Below are 20,132 nucleotides of genomic sequence, written 5' to 3' on the forward strand. Positions count from 1 at the left end.
TGTTTCTGCTAGTCACTGAGACACCATACTGGTGTTTATTTTTGTTCATTGGAAAAAATGCTCAATACAAATTCTGATAGTCTTCTGTTGGAAAAAGTAGTATTTTCTGTAATGCATTAAACCCAGCTAATTAAATTAGAACTGCATCATCTGTGTGCTCTGTAACCAGTGAACATATGGGTCTCACCATATCTTGTAATGCAGAACCAGAAATTGAATGATGATGTCTGAGAAGAGCTGTGCATGCTTAGATGGATGAGATTGTGTTGGTTAACATGTAAAGAAAAGCTTAGTTGATGGAGAGTTTGTGGACAGTTTTATATCAATAGATTTTTTTTCGTTTTCATTATTCTTAGTTTCTTAACAGTTGTGGATACCAGAATATCCATATCATATCACCGATTGCTGAGATCTAGAAACAAGCAGGGCTAGAGAATTCCTAGTGTGTAATTTAGGTGACTCTGCAAATGGAAAGCAAGGTGCGTATAGAGAAATAGTACCTTCAGAAAGTCTGACTGAATTTGACACAAGCTGTGTATCCCTTTATTAACCCGCTGTATTACTGACTTGTACAGAATGGAAATTGGCAGAACCAAACTAGACACTAACGAAACAGAAGAAGCCTGGGAGATCAATAGAAAATACAAAAAGTGTGGGGATGGAGACTTCTGCAGCCTGATACTTTGCTGTCTTCTTCCTTCAAAGTATGGCGATTTTGACATAGGTAATCTTGTGAAAGCTGAAGCCTAAAATTTTTCTCAAAATTGATCAGAAAACTTTGTCTTTCAGCACCAAAGATGATATGGCTCAACTGCTAAGACTGGTTCCTCTGCTGGTTTGCTGTCACTTCATGTAACTTCTTCTCACCCTTATCCATATCCATCTTCTGTAAGAGGTTTTATAAACTCTGTTCCTGCGTGAACTAGAACTCTTACGCAGGGGAATATTTAATCTTTCAATTAATGTGTATATCTATTTTGGATTTCTTAAAAAAAAAAACCAAAAACCTTCTTTCTTCTTGAAGTTTGGGTTCTCAGGCAAGTGGTTTGAATCACTTCTTAGTCACATATGAGTAATGCTTGAATGCGAGCAAGGTCTAAGACCCAAGTAGTGCTGGCTGTACTCATCAGTGTCTGTGAGAGCATCCCTTAATGGTCATGAATTGTTTGACATATTCAGAATTGCCATGGAGACTTTTAATCTTATATAACCTGTTACACCTGGCTCTTGAAAACATGTAATTTCCGCAATATCTTACAACAGATGTTATCTAAAGAATAACTCCCCAATATGTCGTTAAATGTAGGGAATTTTGAGTGTTCTGTTTTGTTGTTGGTTGTTGTCTTTTTTTTTTTTTTTTTTTTTTATTTATGTTTTATGTTCCAGTGTCCATGTCCATGAAAAGAGTGTCTGAATTTTAGAACATCTACATTGGTACTTGACAGTAAGTGTTTTATTTATCCTACTGTAGGGAGAACCTATTAGCCAACAAGATTAGCCAAAAAGATTCCGCTCTGCAGTACTGAAGCAGAATAATTGTAAAAAGTAACACACGTTTTGCAAGGAGGGTTGCATATGAGAAATGTAACCCTTGTTCCAGAACATAGAACGTAAATGGATGAGAAATAAATAGTAAAGAGAAAAACGGTGCCACATAAAGATAAGAGCTCATTTCCAGAGTTAACACAGCAGTTACATCAGTAGCCAAGCTGGAAATCAGGCAGACTCCTATTTTCTGTTATCTCCTTTAAGATAACCTGTGGAGTATGTGAATAGGTTGCAACTACATTCAAAGCAATTGTGATTATATTCTTCTATTTAAAAAAATGTATTATTTCTACTTCTGCAATACCTCTGAATGCATGGGACCATGTTCCAAGGACTTAATGGCTTTGGTTTTGCAGTATCAACATGTTGTTTTTTATACTTCTTTACCTGGGTGAGGACAAAATATTTGATCTTAAAAATACTTTAGAAGGTATCAAGAGCTAAAAAACTACCTGCTGTAAGCATGGGGAGGAGGAGGTCCATCAGTGGACCCATTTTTTTTGGTAATGGTTTTATCAGTGCAAAAAGGCCTCTATTGTGACTGTTACTAACAATGTAATTCAGCCCTTGGATTTTACTAACTCAGAGGAAAGAAAAAACAAAGTGCAGTGGTCACCAGGTTACCTGGATATATTATAAATATTTGATAGCAGGTGTAAAATAGAATATAATAGTGCATATATGCATACAACAGCACTTGCATAAAAATGCATATAAAAGAGACAGGTGATGAAAATCTGAACACTTAGCAAATTTTGTGGTATTTTGCAGAGCTGCTTTTGTTTTAACTGAATAGATGTTAGGAATAGTACAAATAACTATGATCCTTGCTTATAAATTATGGCTGAGGTTTTTATCTCTTGACATTTTCCTTTGTGCTTTTGGTTAAGAAGGTAGTTGGTATGTGTCACAATCACAGTCCACAGATATTAAATAGCAGTATTTAGTATGTAGTACTAAATGTTGTACCAATAAAGTATTAGCTGGTAGTAATTTAGACGTACAGAATATATCTCTAGAATATAAATCTTATTTATAGAATCAGAGAATGGTTTGGTTGGAAGAGACCTTAAAGATCATCTAGTTCCAACTCCCCTGCCATGGCAGGGACATCTCCCACTAGACAAGGTTGCTCAAAGCCACATCCAACCTGGCCTTGAACATGACCACAGATGAGGCATTCCACAGTTTCCCAGGAGGGCAGTGTGTTCCAGGCTTCAGTACCTTCACAGTGAAGAATTTCTTCCTAACATCTAAGCTAAACCTGCTCACTTTCCATCTGTACCCACTACTCCTTACCCTGTCACTACAGTTCCTGATCAAGAGTCCCTCTCCAGCTTCCCTGCAGGCCCCTGCAGATACTGCAAGGTTGCCATGAGGTCTCCATGCAACCTTCCCTTCTCCAGGCTGAACAGCCCCAACTCTCTCAGCCTGGCTTTGTAGGGGATGTGCTTCAGTCCCTTTATTGACTTCATGCCCCTCCTCTGGACTTTCTCCAACAGTTCCATGTCCTCCTTATGTTGGGGACACCAGAACTGGACACAGCAGATGGGGTCTCACCAGAGCAGAGCAGAGCAGAGGGGCAGAATCCCCTCCCTCGCCCTGCTGCCCACGCTGCTTTGGGTGCAGCTCAGGACATGTTTGGCTTTCTGGGCTGTAAGCACACACTGCTGGCCCATGTTGAGTTTTCCATCAATCATCACCCCCAAGCCTTTCCCCACAGGGCTGCTCTCAATCACTTCTCCACCCAAGCTGTCTGGGATTGCCATCACCCAGGTGTAGGACCTTGCACTTGTACTTTGTTGAACTTCTTGATGTTCACACAGTCCCACTTTTCAAGCCTGTCCACGGTCCATCTGGCTGACATCCCTTCCCTCCAGCATGTCACCTGCCCCACACAGGCTGGCATCATCAGGGAGCTTGCTGAGGGTGCTCTCGATGCCACTGTCCCTGTCACCGACAAAGGTGTTGAACTGTATCGGCCCCAGTACCGACCCCGAGGGACACCACTGGTCACCATGTGGACCAGGAGCTGTTGACCACAACTCTTTCCACACAGCCATCCAGCCAGTTGTTTATTCTCCAAGTGGTCCATCCATCAAATCTGTGTCTCTGCAATTTAGAGGCAAGGATATCATGTGAAACAGTGTCCAAAGCTTTGCATAAGTACAGGTAGACAATGTTAATTGCTCTGCTCTTATACACCAGTGCTGTAGCTCGTCACAGAAGGTCACCAGGCATGACTTCCCCTCTGTAAAGCCATGCTGGCTCTTTCCAATCACCTCTTTGTGTTCCATGTAACTTAGCATGGTTTCCAGGAGAATCTGCTTCATAATCTTGCCTGGTATAGAGGTAAGAATGGCTGTTTTATACATACAGTCCACTTGCCTCTTTTTAAAAACGTGGCTTATAGTTCCCTTTTTCCAGTCATCAGGGACTTCACCTGACTGCCGTGATTTTTCAAGTATGATGGATAGGGGCTTAGCAATTTCATCTACCACTTCCCTCAGAACTCACAGGATTTAATTTAAATTTTCCATATCCCCTAATTATCATCTACATCTACAGTATGTTACATCTAGCCCAAAAGAAATGTCTTTAATTCCTACCAGGAAGATGCAACCTACCTACCTGTGTATAAAGAGTTCTCTCTTTTCAAACTGCCTGATGCCTCAGAACTTACAGAACTTAAGTAAATACAGTTCTTTTGACTGAACCTAGTCAAAACATTTCTTATGCCTTTAAAAAATTAAGTGCAAGTCCATAGTATTTTTAATAATGTTAATTTGAAACTTTAAAATAATTTGCAATAGTTATATTTCTGTAGACATATTAGGATTGCTTTATTTTACAAACACAGATTATATTTTTCACATGTTTTGCAGCACTTTCTTGTGTTAGAAAGATGTGCTTTTTACCTTGGTATTCAGGTCCATTTCATGGGTCTGAACCCCAAGCGTCTACACTTGCAACTTATATTTGCTTTCCCAGAAATGAAAATATCAGCTCTAGGTCTCAGTATTAAAATATGAGTTATGACTATAAAGGCTACCTATATAATTTTCTTTTCACTAACAGCCCATAAAATTACACAATTATTTGTTGAATGCTATCTGAAAACATTTTAAATAATATATATGATGGGATTCATGGTAAACTTTAAATGTATACACCAGAGCTCTCTTGTGCTTAACATCTCTTCTCACCAACCATGTTCTTTTGAATGGTCGAACTGCATTTTTCTTTGGATCAAAGCCAGCCGAGATGACCTCCATAGGAGAGCAGCAGAAGGGGGCACTTGATCTGTCTTTCTAGTGCTTCTCTGTTCGTCCTGCCAGCTGCACGGGAAAAATTCCACTATTTACATCTTTGCATCTAAGGACCACTTCAAAATAATGGGTACAAAACATTTCATTTCTGCTGCCACAAGTACTACAGTTATAAGAAAGGGATTGAGGATTATAAGGACTAGATATGAGGGCTCTTCAAAGTGGATCAGTAATGTGGGTGGCAAAGAAATGCTTTAGTACTTGAGGCATTGTGTAATTGACCTGAGCAGAACTTCTGATATATTGGGGGGTCGGAGGCGAGAAGAGAGAGGGAGGAAAGAAGTCTTGTAAACTCCAGAAGACATTGTGAAAGGAAGGTCCAGCAAATATAGAAAGCTATTTTGTTCCTCTTCTCTTGAGGTTTGGATCAGATTTTCCTTATATTGTCAAAATCACTATAGAAATATTTATTGTAAAATATACATTTAAAAGAAATATTCCATATCTTTTTTAATAAGATGCTAAGTCAGCTGCAAATGCTTTGTAGGAGAGCCAAAAAGCAAAACTAAGCTTCAAAGGCTAAGCATCGACAAGTCATTTAATGGAGTGAGTCGTTTTGACTTTATCTTTGGTTGGAAATTTGTGGTAGTTATACTGAATCTTGACTGCAGTTTGTTACCTTTCATGACTGAGTCAGGCAGTTTCTTCCCCACCCTGCTCACCCCACTGTGTTTTGCAAATCTGTTTGGAAATCCACAATGTATCTTATTACTGCAGTTTACTTCTGTAAGGCAGTTATTGACTTTCTGAGGAGAACACACCTCTTCAGAATTTTACCTTCAGCCTTTCATTAATACTTCTGTAAGTCATGCCTCTCTTTTGCATTAAAAATAGCAAAACTAGCTACATCCAAGGGGAACTTGTGCCCCAGATGCAGAAGCATATGAACTGAATACACAGAAGAGGGACTGGACCACAAGCAGTAAAACCACAGTATTGTGGTGCTGAGTACAACACCATGTACCTTCTGGGATGGTCAAATTCTCTTTTAATAGTTCAGTAGTGCTGGGAATGTAAGTACATTACAGGCATAACAGGCCCAGCTGCTTTGCAGATTGTGCAAAAGCAAAGAAAACTTTCTGTTTTCTTGCGTTATTAGCTAGCTGATCTGCAACCAGAAACAGAACTGGAGCAGCAGCTACTTCTGCCAAAAACATGAGCTAATGGTCTTATAAGGACAAAAATTTAACAGTCTTTGCTTGAAAAAACATCCACAGTATTGTATTTTGGCACATTGAAATAATTATCTTCTTCAAAAGTGCTGGAAATACCTGAGCTAGAGATTTCCTGGGTTTTTTTTGTTTTGTTTTTGTTTTTGGGGTTTTTTTTAGGTGGGTGGAGGATGTATCTCATTGCAATCATTAGCTGTGAACTCTGCTCCTTCACCTTTGCTCCTCATGCATCCTTAATTTATGATATTTGTTAATTTCTTTTTTGGACTGGAAGGCAGATAGATGGCTTTCTTTGAACTCTAAAATAAGTGACTTTGATTAAATTCAGCTTTAACTGTAAAATAAGTTACCATCTTCTATATTATATAAACATGTAACATTACATTGTTTGCTTTGAATTTTGTTAAACAGCTGTCTTGACAATGGTCCTATTATGCTAGTATGAATATGTAATTATTGTTAAATCATTTAATTATATTATTTATTAAAAATACTTAGCTACAGTTTGCTTTTATTCACTGTCTGAAGTACATTAGTCCACTAATCACTTGAAGGGCTCAGATTTAGATGTCTAAGAAACAGGTAAAAGTTTTATATATAGAACCAAAAATGAGACAGAACTCAATTTATGTATATACTTCTCATGTGCCCATGAAGCATTTTACTGAAAGGAATCTGAAAAAATTGTATTCTTAAATATTAAGATAAAATATAATTTTATTTAATTTCCTGAAGTATGTTGTGATGCACTGCGAGCAGAGGTCATTTAACTTGGAGCTACAGATAATTAAAAGGCAACCATGTATTCATTTTAAACCTTTATGGTTCATAGCAATTACTTTCTCTCTTAACAGAGTTTGCTGATTCATTACTTTTATTTATTAGTGGTGTAAGCTCACCATGAGCTATCTCCTGTGATGCATTCTGCCCCGTACATCGAGGTGGAAAAGGTCAAATTGAGTTCCAAGGAGCCTTCAGTAGGGTCACTCTTGCAAAATATTCTGCGCTCTCTCATTCTTGGAGCAACGTCTACAGTCCTCCTACTTCCAGGTGTTAGGTGCAGCTCACCAGGAGGGCAAGGGGATGATGGGAGTTCGTGCATTTAAGACCTCCCAGCTGAAAAAGTTGCAAACTTTCTAATAATAATCATCATTATCTATAACATTATTTTTATCCAGGCAGATAGTTCAACCTATTGCATAAACAGAACCTCTTTCAAAGGCAGGACTTACCAGCAGAAAGAGTATTGCAGGTATGTCTGAAAAAAAAAAGCCTGTTGCAGGCTTTCAATTTTTTGAATGTAAAAAGCAGAGAATGCTGTCACTTCATCTAAAGTTTGCTTTAAATATGTGATTTGTTCAATATTTAAACTAAAATAAAACTTAATGAAGTGCAATTTAGGGTCATGTTTTGAAGCCAAAACAACTGGTTAAAAGTGTCTACTAAGTTAAATCCTGTAGTTCTGTTCAGCTATGTTGAAACTGTATTTTAATAAGTGTCCAACAGGAATTAGTATTTCCAGATTAATATAAGTTTGTTGCACATTTCATTTGGGCTTAAATGTGATTTTGGAGCTGTAACCTAAATGGTGCTGAAATACTAAAATATGGAGGCCATCTACACATTAGTATTTTACTAATAAAATCCTTTAAACCTCTAAACCTAAGCCTAACATATGATCTCAAAAAGGATATATTGACTGTTCTTGGAGAATGTCTTTTTAGTTTTAGTACAAAAGGATGTTAAACATTTTTTTCTGGAGTCTCTTTTACAGGGCCAGAGGAAAAGGAAGGATGCTGATTAATAGTCTGCGTAGTGAGACAGTTTATTTAAAATCAGAGAAATACACCCAGTGCTTAAGACAACAGTTAACAAAAGAATTGCAATAGAATTGTTTATCAGTTTCTCAGCAAATTCTTTTGGGTATGCTAGATATTTAAAATTATTTTTCAGAGCTATAATATTACAAGGGCTTTTTTTTCTTTTCTTATGATAGCTGTTAGTAATGTATTTGAAAACTGTACCTAGGAAAATATTTATGCAAATATGTGATTTTTTCAAATCCTACAAAGGAACTTCTGGTCGCCACAGTTTCCATGGTAAGCATTAATTATTTGGGGATGTACATACTTTTAGGAACTTCTACATTCTGTTCACCTTAATAGTTAAGATCTTGGACAAATATTTAGCACTCAAATTAATATGGTTTCTAATTAGGCAAATCACTGTATTTGTAGTCATCATGAATGAGTGTTTATATCAAAGATTGTTATGTAGGGACTAAAATATCTAAATTTTATGGTATTGCATTTACAGCTGGTTTACAACGTGTACTCAGAAAACAGTAGCAATAATGAGAATGCATAGATTAAGCATTCCTTAGTTTTTGTCGGCATGCAGCCATTTCCAATTTTGTTACATGTTCTGAGAAAGAAAAGCAGAAGTAAGCTGGAGGGAGTATTACTGAAACATGTAAACAAGGATTTTATATTAATTCTCCAGAGTTTTCTACAGGGAAGACTTTTTACTGTTATTTATATGTGTATTTAAGCACTGAACTGATTAGCAATTTGTCTTTTAAATTTCCTTCTTTGTGCCAATGGATTTAAAAGAATTGTATGCAGAATTACTTATCAAATGCATATTTGACATGCCCAGCTTCATCCTTTTTTTTTCTTATTAATAGCATGAAGATAGAATAGTCTGCAGTCTTTGCTTCCAAAATTTATAATTCCTCAAATTTAGGCAAAACTGTACAAAATTCAAATAATGAAGAAGTTGGATATTCTTCTTAATAGTCATGCAGGCTGCATCTACAGTGTCAAACCTAAGTTTGAAGATTAAGAAAAAGAAAGGAATATAATTGACATCAGTCTAATAGTAAAGGAAAAATTGCTGATTTTCCATTAAGTTCCAGTTTTCTTTCTGAGTTGTGAAATCAAATTTTCCTTGTATTTTATTATGCAGTCTTCAGTAATTTCTTTAATACTTAAAAGCCCCTTTTTTTTCTAGTGGTGAGAATTTTTTCAGTGCTCAGGACAAGCTGTGCCAGATTTACTTGCTGCTCTCGGAATCTGTTTTTGAAATGGGTTCCAGGGTAGTGCTGCATTAAATTGGTTAGCTGGTTAACACTGCTGCCCATAGTGGCATGCATTGTACTTGCTATTTCAAGTCCGTGGACTGATTTGCTGTACTTACGCAGTGTTGAGCCTGAGTTGCAGTTTGTCTTTCAGCCTGGGTAACAAGCTACGTGTGAAATCATTTCATTTTGCCAGAGTTAAGATGTGTGTCATCATTCTGTGTCTTTAGATATGACAAATCAGATTTAATCTCCTTTCTTTTTAGTGAAATAATTTATTTTCGTACATTGCCAAATATGAGATGATGTGAGTATTTCACATCACTCATTTCCAGTATCTCACTGCAAGTGTAAAATTCTGTTGCCATTAATAAGGAATGCTGACTTGTTTCAATGAATATTTTAGAAGAGTTATTTTTTGTTACAAATATTATTTGAACTTGCTTTTCTCAGAAGGATTTTTTTACTTGTTTGTTACTTTATTTTCTCAGGGCTTCTGTTAGTTTATCATAATTTTATCAGGATTCTTCTGTGTGTGACAAGAACTGTAATTGTACTATACATCATGCTGTGAATACGTGCTACATATCTGCCTTCATGTCTCTCTCTGATCTCCCAAACAGCATCCCTATCAGACTTCATCCAAAAGGGTTCACAGGGTAATTGCCATGGCTATGTTGAGTTCTTAAGGTGGAACATGGGGAGCAGCTTGCTGTAATTTCTTTTTTTTCTTTTTTTAATCCCTTAATGGAAGAAAAAGTATTTTTTTAACAAAGATTTTGAATGTGGGCTTCCCAGTTTGCTTTCCCTGAACTGCTAATTGAGAATGATGATACTGAGCTTTCATGGCCTTGTTAGATTCTCAAGAGCCCAACACAGTCTTAAATTTTCATTTACATGTTTATTTCCAGCCTAACTTGGTGCTCAGTCTGCTTCGAAATGTAAGACAACAGTTGAGTAATGTCTGTCATTGAAAATTAGGCATTTTTAATTTCATTTATGTACAGAGACTAAGATGGAATGTACTGCATACCAGCTCTGGGGTTCCCAGCACAGAAAGGACATTGACCTGCTGGAGCAAGTCTAGAGGAAGGCCGCTGAGATGATCAGAGGGACAGAACACCTCTCCTGTGAGGAAAGGCTGAGAGAATTGGAATTGTTCAGCCTGGAGAAGAGAATGCTCAGAGGTGACCTCATTGCAGCCTTCCAGTACCTGAAGAGAGATGGAGAGAGACTTTTTGCAAAGGCATGTAGTGACAGAACAAGAGGAATGTCTTCAAACTGAAAGAGCATAGATTTAGATTAGATCTCAGGAAGAAATTCATTACTGTGAGTGTGGTGAGGCACTGTAACAGGCTGCCCAGGGAAGCTGGGGATGCCTACTTCCTGGAAGTGTTCAAGGCCAGGTTGGATGTGGCTTTCAGCAGACAGATCTAGTGGAAGGCAATCCTGCTCATGGCAGGGGGGTTGGAATTAGATGATCTTTGAGACCCTGTCCAACCTGGGCCATTCTGTGACTCTATGTTAGTCTAAAGCATAATACTAGTTTGTTGAAGTTCCTAATGTATTCTTTAGCCAAAACTTTGTGGTGGCAACAACATCTTCATGTGTGTAACTTTGCTTAGGATGGAGTTGATCTCTTAGATGCCCTAACACTGACAGGCTTCGCACCAGCCTTGCCCTTTGCTGCTGCTGCAGGGTGAGTGACTGAGCTGCTGAGATACTACGGTAAGAGAAAGCTGAGCTAATCTGCATGGAAGTTCGTATTTACTCAAATATTGAATTAATCTCCAGTGCTTTGTTACAGTATTTTAGCACAAGCAATATTATTTATTAATACACCTTTATATATGAAGATACTGATGGGCACATTGTAAAAACAAACAGAAAAACCTACCCACAACCCAATTGCAAGACTCAGAAGGCTTCCATAGCTGCAGTTTTCACAAAACAGCTGCAGCTTGAGTATTATGCAAGTTCATTTAGCACTTTTTCTATAAAAGCATCTGGTTTTCATCTCAAACAGAAAGAGGTGTAGGTGACAAATCCCTGTAATGAAGGTGGAAAACTGCAGGATATTGCAGATGCCAAAAGCTTATGCAGGTTCAAGAAGATACAGGCATGTTCACGGTATATAAGTATGTCAAGATCTGCTTAATACAAAATCTGCCAAAAAGTTATTGAGTTAGAAATTGTTTGAGAGTGGGATGAGTTTCTACACAAATATTTCTGTGTGACTTTTCTTGTGTTCTTGCCTGAGCACCTGCTTTTTGTAATTTTTCACAATACTGTACTAAGTAGACCACTTGTCTCTCCTGCTATAGCTTTTGTTTTGCTTTCTTTTGGCAATTTTTTAGCTTACACAGATTTACAGACTTGTTTCTAGTCTAATTTTGGTTCTGTTTCTTCTTGACTTGGAAGCTGTATTCTCTGGGGATTGGGGACAGGGAAGGGGACAGGTGGCACTGTAAAGAAGTTTTCTGTGGCAAAATACAAAAGATACAGCCATGGATTGACTGAAGCTGGAATATAAGCACCTGAGAAAAGTTTCTTATTCTGCTGTTAGGCAGCTTAAACTGTAAAGGGAGATATTGTCTCTCTCACTGTGAACAGGGACCTCTGTTTCATTTGGTTTTAGCTCTGGGATTTACAGGAACTTGTGTCCTTAGATATGACAGAACTAATCACAGAATATTCTGCATTGGAAGGGACCCACAAGGATCATCAAAGCCAGCTCTTAAGTGGATGGCCTGTGCAGGGATCAAACCCAGAACCATGGCATTATTAACAGCATGATCTGACCAGCTGAGCTAATCTCATGTTCCCCATATATACTGAACACTCATTTTTGGCAACAAAGGACTAATAACAGGAAATAATAAGCTAAAGTGAGGTGAATGAAAATAGTTTGACAGCTTGTCTAGAAGATTCCGATACTAATTATAACTAGTGAACAATTTCTTGTAGGATTAGAGATGCAATCATGAGATATTAGAGCTACTGATATGGCATATTTCCCAGTTCTTTACTTAGAGACAAGAGCAGCCTCTTTATGGTAGAGCTGATTGCTCTTTTATTCTTAATTACATATTTATTCTTGTGGCTCATCAGGTAGTTAATTTTTGCACATAAAGTGCAATATTTGTCTATGTCAAACTTTACAAGTTTTTGGAATTGCTTTAGAAATAAAGAAATTATGACATTCCATTTATTTTTCCACCTAATTTTGTTCATTTCACCACTAATTCCTTTAGGTCAAAGTCAGAACTAGTCTCACAACATGATTTGATTTTGGTTGATTTAAAATCAAAATCAGCATCTATCCATAACTATTCATCTTCTAGGAAACTTCCAGCGAACTGTTAAATTTCATAGCTGCACACTGCTATGGTGGAGTAATAAAGAGCAGTATATGAATTGTACCTACTCCACCTCAGAAGTAATATCACCTAAGTTCCATGTCGGGGTCCCTCCCCCTGCCATGTGGTCCTGAGAGAGGGGCCCTGGTGGGAGGCACGGGGTTTCCCTGTCCCTGCTCAGCCTCCTTCCCCATTGGTTGGTTTGTGTTCCCTGAGCGGGCAAGGACCCTGGGGTCCCGGGATTGCCGCAGTTCCTCGGCAAAATATGCGTGTTGCAGTATCTGCACTGTAACAGTTCCATTCTGTTCATGCAGCTTTTTTGAGAGCTACTAGCCTGTAGAGAAGCAAGTAATTAAAAAAAAAAAAAAAAAAAAAAAAAAAAATCATAAAATTGAAAAACATGAAGAACTGCGCAAATGCCTGGACATCTTAGGAAGCACTACAATTTTTTACTTCTGTGAACTTAAAAATTATGCATCTTTAAGTGTATGATAATTTCTTTCCTGAAAAGCAATTTCCTTCTTTATTTAAGGGTTGCAAAAAAAGCTCAAGAATTGTCTGTGGTGGATTGAGGGCAGCCAAGGGATTATATATTCACTAAACATTGGTACCTTGTTGCCTTTAAATAGGAGGAAAAACAAACCAGGTGAAACATTTATTGTAAAGAGACAGCAAAACTCTCCATAGATGTATTTTAGGATGTGTATAAGACAATCACACAAAGAAAGAGTGAAAGAAAGTGTGATTAATTGTAGAGATGCTTTTCAGAGACGTTTAGGGATACAAGTAAGAAGTACAGGTACATGTTACTTTCTATGTCATATTTTAGTCTTATGATTACAGAGTTAGATTCTTGGAATGAGATCCTGGCATCCAGTGAGAAATATGGACTTTTCATTATTGGTATAATCAAGTTAGGACATTTGCCCACAAAAGGCCTTCAACAGAGGAGGTAAAAACTAGACAGAACTTACAAGTACAGCTCAAACAATGGAAATATTAGGTCAGCCTAGGCTGCTTTTGATAATCACAAGACTTTTTCTTGGACTAGATTCTGAAGTTCCTTTAAACAGGAACTGCAGTTTGACCTCAGTGGAAAAGCAGTACTTTATGCTAGCTCTGTATTTTTAAGCAATTTTATATAAGAGTTTGGTAACATTGAGGATCGGGTTAACTGTAAGATATCTTTGCGTTGCATATTGTTTGCAACTTCTGTGGGTTTTTTGGGGTTTTCTGGTTTTTTTTCCTGGGTTTTAATTGAGGTTGAATAGTATTTCTGTCCTTTTTGCCTGAACTTGATAGTACTGATTAATTCTCCATACTGTTAGTTGCAGCACAGAATTTCTGAGTCCAAATGCATGTTGATAAGGGTGTAATCTTGGATTTTGGTAGAGAAATGCAACTCTATCCCCACTGGGCACCTAATATTGTTTCCAGTACCCACCCAGAAAGGGAAAAAGAATAAACTGATGTCCTGGTTCATTCAGGGGTGTCACACTAGATTCTACAGAGCTTGAAGCCTCAGGATATTGCTAGCAGGGTAGAAGTCGGCATCTCTGCAGAGCTCAAATCCAGTTAATGGCTAAGGAGCTCCTCAGGCTATAAAATTATGTATCCCCAATCTTTGTACATGTGAATCAAGTGCTGTTTTATTCCAGAACTGAAAAAATGGACGCATTTCTGCACAACTAGAGCAATTTTCCTTTTTTTTTTTTTTTTAATTTATATTCTCTCTCTTACTTACACAGAAGATGCATTGTGAAACAGGGGCTGGTTTTTTTCTCAACATGTTTTTCTTCTTTTTAACTACAACAGTTTCACTGGGTTAGTCATGGGTTCTCGTGTTGCTTTTTCATCTTATTTGAGTTTTACCTTCTGGGACGAAAAAGCAAAAGAAAAGAACACTACACAGAATCACAACTTGTGGTGGAAATGAATCTGGACAGATAAACTGTGTTGTTGTGTCAGAGCCATTTCACGCTGGATTTATGTTTTACAAATGCAAAAGTGACAAAAAAAATTTTGATGTATACTACACATTTGCCCAGAAGGCATGAGATAAACTCTGTAGTCATTAACTTGAAGGGCAGTTCATAACAGATTTTCCTGTTACTCTTGAGAAATTTTTGCTCTTCAGTGAATAATTGTTCTATTTCTTTGCCTGACAAGGAATTTCTTTGGTTTATGCTGCATCAATCCATTCTATAACTGTTACAGTTTAATAAAAGATGATAGGATGCAGTAGTATTTAGATACATACAGGCAGACCCTAATATATACACAAATCCATACTAAGCTTGCAGAGGGATGCTTAAATTTCAGGCTTACTGTCCAGAACTTGACTGTCTTTTTCTTGTTTCTGTTTATTTCTGAGAAGTTCTCTCTGCCTTAGTTTGCTTATGTAATGAAAGGTGAAAATGAGAATTCTTTCATTTGTAAACTGTCATTCTTGCAATGAATTTTGGTACAGATGGGGTTTGCCTACCCTTATTCTGAAATTTTCAAGAGTTCTTATATGCTGTACCCTGGAGGGGATGTGTGGGATCTGACAGTTACCGCAGTTCAACTATACATTTCAACTTCTATAATATTATTTTAAATCCTTATTATTTGGGGGATTTGATGTCTATCTTTTAAGAGTATGTTTTTTCTTTATTCTTTTTTTTGGAGAAAATATCAAAATAGAAATTTAAATGCAACATGAAGCTGGGCTTTGAACACTGAATAAATGAGTCAGTTTTTTGGCCTTTTAGAGAAAAAGTAAAGGTTTTTCAAAGATTCTTGAAAGCTCTCTGAATGATGCTTATTTGCATGTTTGCTGGTTTTAGGAGAAGGAAAGCATTAAAGTGAATTGCTGCATATGAATTTTTATGAATTTTGTATTATTCAACTCAGCTTACTGTATGAGCAGTGAAAGCTGGAGTGCTTTTTCATTTTATGGTAGTTTTGCTTTTATTATTTGTCTTTTACTGCTGGACACCTAAGTGAGTGACTGGTTTAACTAAATAGTCACTGCCTTCAGTAGTGACTTTCACTTTTTTTGCAGTTAATATATGACTCATATGCCTAAATGTAGTCTTAGTTTGAAATCAGTGGTATCAGCACCAAATTATTGAAAGCAAGAAGTAGAAATTAAAGTTTCTGTGGCACAATGGCAACATCTAGTTTAATTTCAGAGGTACTGGGGTGTCCCCTCCACAACATCACGGGTCTCCCATAAGGACCCCAAGAAGTAGCACAGGTTTTTTATTCATGCACCAAAGTTAATTAAGCAACATTTCATCTACTGATTACTTTATGTACATCCTACGAGGCTGTAAAGGACAGAGACCAGTTTTTAAATGTGTGCTAGTGCTACTTCCTGTAGTATCTGTTGTAGTTACATGTAGCTTATAACTAATGTTCAGCTGTGTACGGACTTAAATGCAGTTTTCAGGAAGGGCTTTTAATTGTCCTATGAAAAACTTTCTCTACCAAGTAAAGGCACTATTGGTTTCATGTCCTTTAAAAAATCAGTAGAAAAAGTAGTCTTAAAGACTAGAAAAGCTCTAACAATGTAGAATCTAAAAACAGAATCCTGGGAGGTAGAGGAAAACTTCAAATAAAATGCATGAGTTCTTAAATACTTGTAACTGAAAACCAAGCAACTTTTCCTCTTCCAGCAAATGCTATTTCAGTATTATTTTGGAGGATTTAATATCTTATGGAAAATATTCATAAAGGCATATAATGCAAGAGAGAATTTGTTTCTCAGAGTCTCTTTTAAATGTTAAAAAATGTTAAAAAATTGTCAGAAAAGTGTGTATCAAACTTTGATTCTAGGTATCTAAAATCACCTATACAGAGAACACGTATTTAAATCTAGAGTGTTTGAAAGGCCAGAGTTAAAAGATACTGTGCAGAAGTTTTGGGTTCAGAAGCTGTCATGTAGAAGCTAAAGTTGAACAGTTTTGTCTCCTCCTGAAATGGAAGGCAAAGTGTAATATTGAAGAATTACACTTCACTTAAAATGATATTACCGAGTAAACCCTGGAGGGGAAGAAAGGGAATTTCATTCTAGACTGTTTCAAGTTATATTTCTCTTGTATTCAGGTGATGACCTAGCAAACTAGCCATTCCTATCATAATTATTGTTGTCATTTTTATTCTGATTATTTTGTTATGTTGACAAGAAAAAAGAAATAATGGTAAAAAAAATTAGATGCTTCAGTTCTGGAGAGGACAAACTGATAGTGGAGAATGGTTTTGTTTTTCTGTGCCTTCTCTGGGGTATGCATTTCTCACTGTTCTCACTCTGGCTGTTGTGCAGGTGGTTGACCAGATTGACACGCTGACTTGTGATCTGCAGCTGGAGGATGAGATGACAGACAGTTCCAAAACAGACACCCTTAACAGCAGCTCCAGCAGCACAACAGCCTCCAGCTTGGAGAAGGTTAAGGTGCGGGGCAATGCGCCCCTCATCAAGCCACCTGTGCACCCCTCCGCCATCCTCACCGTGCTGCGGAAGCCAAACCCGCCCCCTCCTCCGCCTCGACTGACGCCTGTCAAATGTGATGAGCCTCCGAGGCTGCCTCCTTTGGCCAACCCCGTCAAGACTAATGGCACCCTGCTGCGGAACGGGGCCCTGCCTGCCGGGCCCGGACGCATCCCAAACGGAGATATGTGCTGTATACCAAACAGTAATTTGGAGAAAGTTGTGATGCAGCCTCTGATGCACAGACCTGAGAAAGAGCGGTGTCCCCAGCCAGGAGGAAGGGAGCGGGTACGGTTCAGTGAAAAAGTGCAGTACCACGGCTACTGCCCCGACTGTGACGTTCGGTATAACATTAAAAACAGGGAAGTGCACTTGCACAGTGAGTCTGCCCGGGTTGCAGGAAAGCTGCCACACCAGTGCCCTCCTCTGCCGCCTCCACCACCTCCGTTGCCTCCATTTCTTCTGGAAAATGGAGGGTTGGGGATAAGTCCCAGTAATAGCTTTCCCCCTCCGAGACCTGCAACTGTGCCTCCGCAAACCGCGCCAAAACCCCAGAAGACCATCTTGAGGAAATCAACCACTACAACAGTGTGAAGTATGCCCCTTGTACTAACTCTTTGTTTTTTCCTATATATAAACGTAAATAGGTAATGAGCACTTTCTACTTGAGCAATAAAAAGACCCAATGTATTACACCCTGTGTCCAGTGAAGTGGCATAAAAATCACATGGTAAGTACAAAGAGGAATACTCGATGATCTTATTTGTACTCACCAAAAATGGCAAAGGGTGCTGAAAAAATACCCACTCTTTAGCACATAGGTTGTAAACATCTGTAGCAGTTTCTTTTTTGTAGCATGGTTTAAAAGACAATGAAAAGAAAGCTCAATGTGAAAATAATGCATAGTGATTTGTGATCGATTTCAGTCTATCTGATGAAGGGGAATAACCATTTCTCCTGGCTTTTGGGACTTTTCAAATGTCTTTTGATGAAGCAAAGTGGAGTACCAGATTACAGCCTTTGACTGAATTCTGGCAAATGCTTTTTTCTCTTCATGAGTGCTTGAGCAAACTCACTCTGTGTGAGGTGGTGCAGTAGGAGGTAATCACTGGCCTTTCGGCAGCTTCGTCTTTGGTGGGGAAGTAAAGAAATAATTGAAATGTATGTTGGCGTGGCTCTGGAAAACTGAGTTGCATTTTGTTTCTCACTTGCTCAGTGCATCACTACCGAGGTAAAGTACAGAGTTTTAACATGAGCAGGGATGGTCCCATTAAGTTTCCCCCCCCATTTCTCTGTCTGCAAAAGGGTGGTAATATTTTATCTCATTGTGCAGTGTAAGTAGACGGAAAAAACAAAGCCCTGTCCTGTGTTTTACACAAAGCTTTTGTCTGGTGCAAATCTTCTTTTTGAAGGCAAAGAAAATGTATCTTAAGGCCTCCAGGGACATCTACTTAATTCATGTAAAGAGCTTTGAAGTTGAAAAGCTCTGTGCAATTATGGAGCATTAACATGCAAAACAAGATATTTTACATGTTATCACATTTTGATGGTGAACCCAATTAATATTCTTACTAGTTGAAAAAAAGTTCTCAGTATTTTTAATTATGAAAGAACATCCTTTTATTCTCACAAAGAGAATTGCAGGGACTTAGAGTTTAAAAAAAAATCCAGTCAGTGAAGAAAATCTGATAATAAATCTGTTATTTACAATACTTGTGCCAAATTAATCTCAATGGCCAACAACAGATATTATATTTAAAAAGTATGCTTATTTCAGCTGAAATATAAAAGGTACTTTATGGCAAAACAGACAAAACCAGACAAAACAGATCTCAAATTTTAATTTCTATTTACATCTAGTAATAGATATTAAACAGATACATATGTTTCCCTGTATACATATTAGAGTATTTAAACTGAAATAATAAGAATAATCATAACAAAAGTCCAATCAGATGATTACTGTTTGCAAACCTTTGCAGTAAGCAAAGATTTTATTTTGTGCAAATACACATTTAAGGTCTAAAGCTTCATGAAGTATTCCCTGCAAAAAAAGCAAAGAAAGGAAAGCATCCTAAATTCTTAATCATGCTTTCCCCTCATGCTTCCCATGTGTTTTTCATGATGCAGTTTACATTTGGTATTGTTTGACTGTGCTTAATCCCATGAGAGGTGTTGCCAAGCGCAGTAAGTCCAGGCGCTCGCAGCAGGAGACAGTTAACTCCTGCATCTGTGTGAGATCTTTGCTGCCCAAATGAGGCTTTTGGCAGGAGGATTCTGCTTATATGCTGGGACTACACAGCACCTCCCTTGCTCATACATTGAAAATTACATTTAAAACCACTGGAACAATGTGTGGATGTATCCACATTGCATAGCTGCGGGTTTTTCTTTTAAAAAGAAAATTCCTGCTGTCCTTACTTGTCACTACTATAGAGATCATATACCTGTTATAAGCTAGTTCAGTATTTTTTTTCATTCTTGGACAAGCTACTGTGTACGAGAAATAATGCAAATCAAATATTGCATATAAAATAGTAAAGAAAATAACACTGAGTCATTTTAGGGGGTTATGGTCTGGTGCATATGTGTTACCTCACTTGGTTTAATTTTTCTGTATGATCTCACCTCTGATAGCAGAGCACAGCATTTCTCCTCTGGGCTTGTCAGAGTCTCATGAACATGTTAGCACCTCCAAACTGGATGCTGTACTCAGTGGATGTGCACTGATATACATGTAAATTCGAGTTTTGTTACAGTTCTCAGCTCTGGAAAGCTTAAGCAGCATCCAAGTTTCAGCAGTTAGTGTTCAGTTTTGGTACCCAACGTCTTGAATCTTGTACTTTGTCTTCTCCTTCAGAAGTGTTTTCTCTTTCCCCACGCCTCCTGAATATCTTCATATGTTATGGCTGTGTTGTGAAAAGATGCATCTTTTCAAAAGCAATGCTGTCTTTCAGAAATGCAGTTTCAAAATGTGATGGAAAAACATTGTTTTTCTGCAAAGTTTGATGACCCAGGCTTTCTTTAATACGACGTGTTCCAGAGTCTCTGTTAAATCATAGTACAAACATTGTATCAGTTATGTTTTAACATCTCTGGCCTGTGTCCTATTGTAAGGTATTTTTATCAGTGTAATAGTTTCACATTAATAACATGTCAGAATAAAATTAA

The 20,132-nt window shown here is 37.7% G+C and overlaps 1 protein-coding gene across 5 annotated transcripts in view; it reads left to right on the forward strand.

Moving 5' to 3' along the window:
• Positions 1-700: 700 nt before the first annotated feature.
• PRR16 (proline rich 16) overlaps positions 701-20,132 on the forward strand; it is a 66,716-nt gene continuing 47,284 nt past the window's right edge. For 4 of the 5 annotated variants that reach the window (XM_017728288.1, XM_017728290.1, XM_017728289.1 and 1 more), the window contains exons 1-2: positions 701-724; positions 16,797-17,691. In XM_017728288.1, coding sequence (XP_017583777.1) covers positions 16,848-17,555 — 708 coding nt within the window. In that variant the 5' untranslated portion in view covers positions 701-724; positions 16,797-16,847 and the 3' untranslated portion in view covers positions 17,556-17,691. The remainder of the gene's footprint in view (positions 725-16,796; positions 17,692-20,132) is intronic. The other variant, XM_017728291.1, reaches the window with a different exon arrangement.

This window comes from Corvus brachyrhynchos, unplaced genomic scaffold (genome assembly GCF_000691975.1).
Source record: "Corvus brachyrhynchos isolate BGI_N302 unplaced genomic scaffold, ASM69197v1 scaffold90, whole genome shotgun sequence".
NCBI classification, from domain to species: Eukaryota; Metazoa; Chordata; class Aves; order Passeriformes; family Corvidae; genus Corvus; species Corvus brachyrhynchos.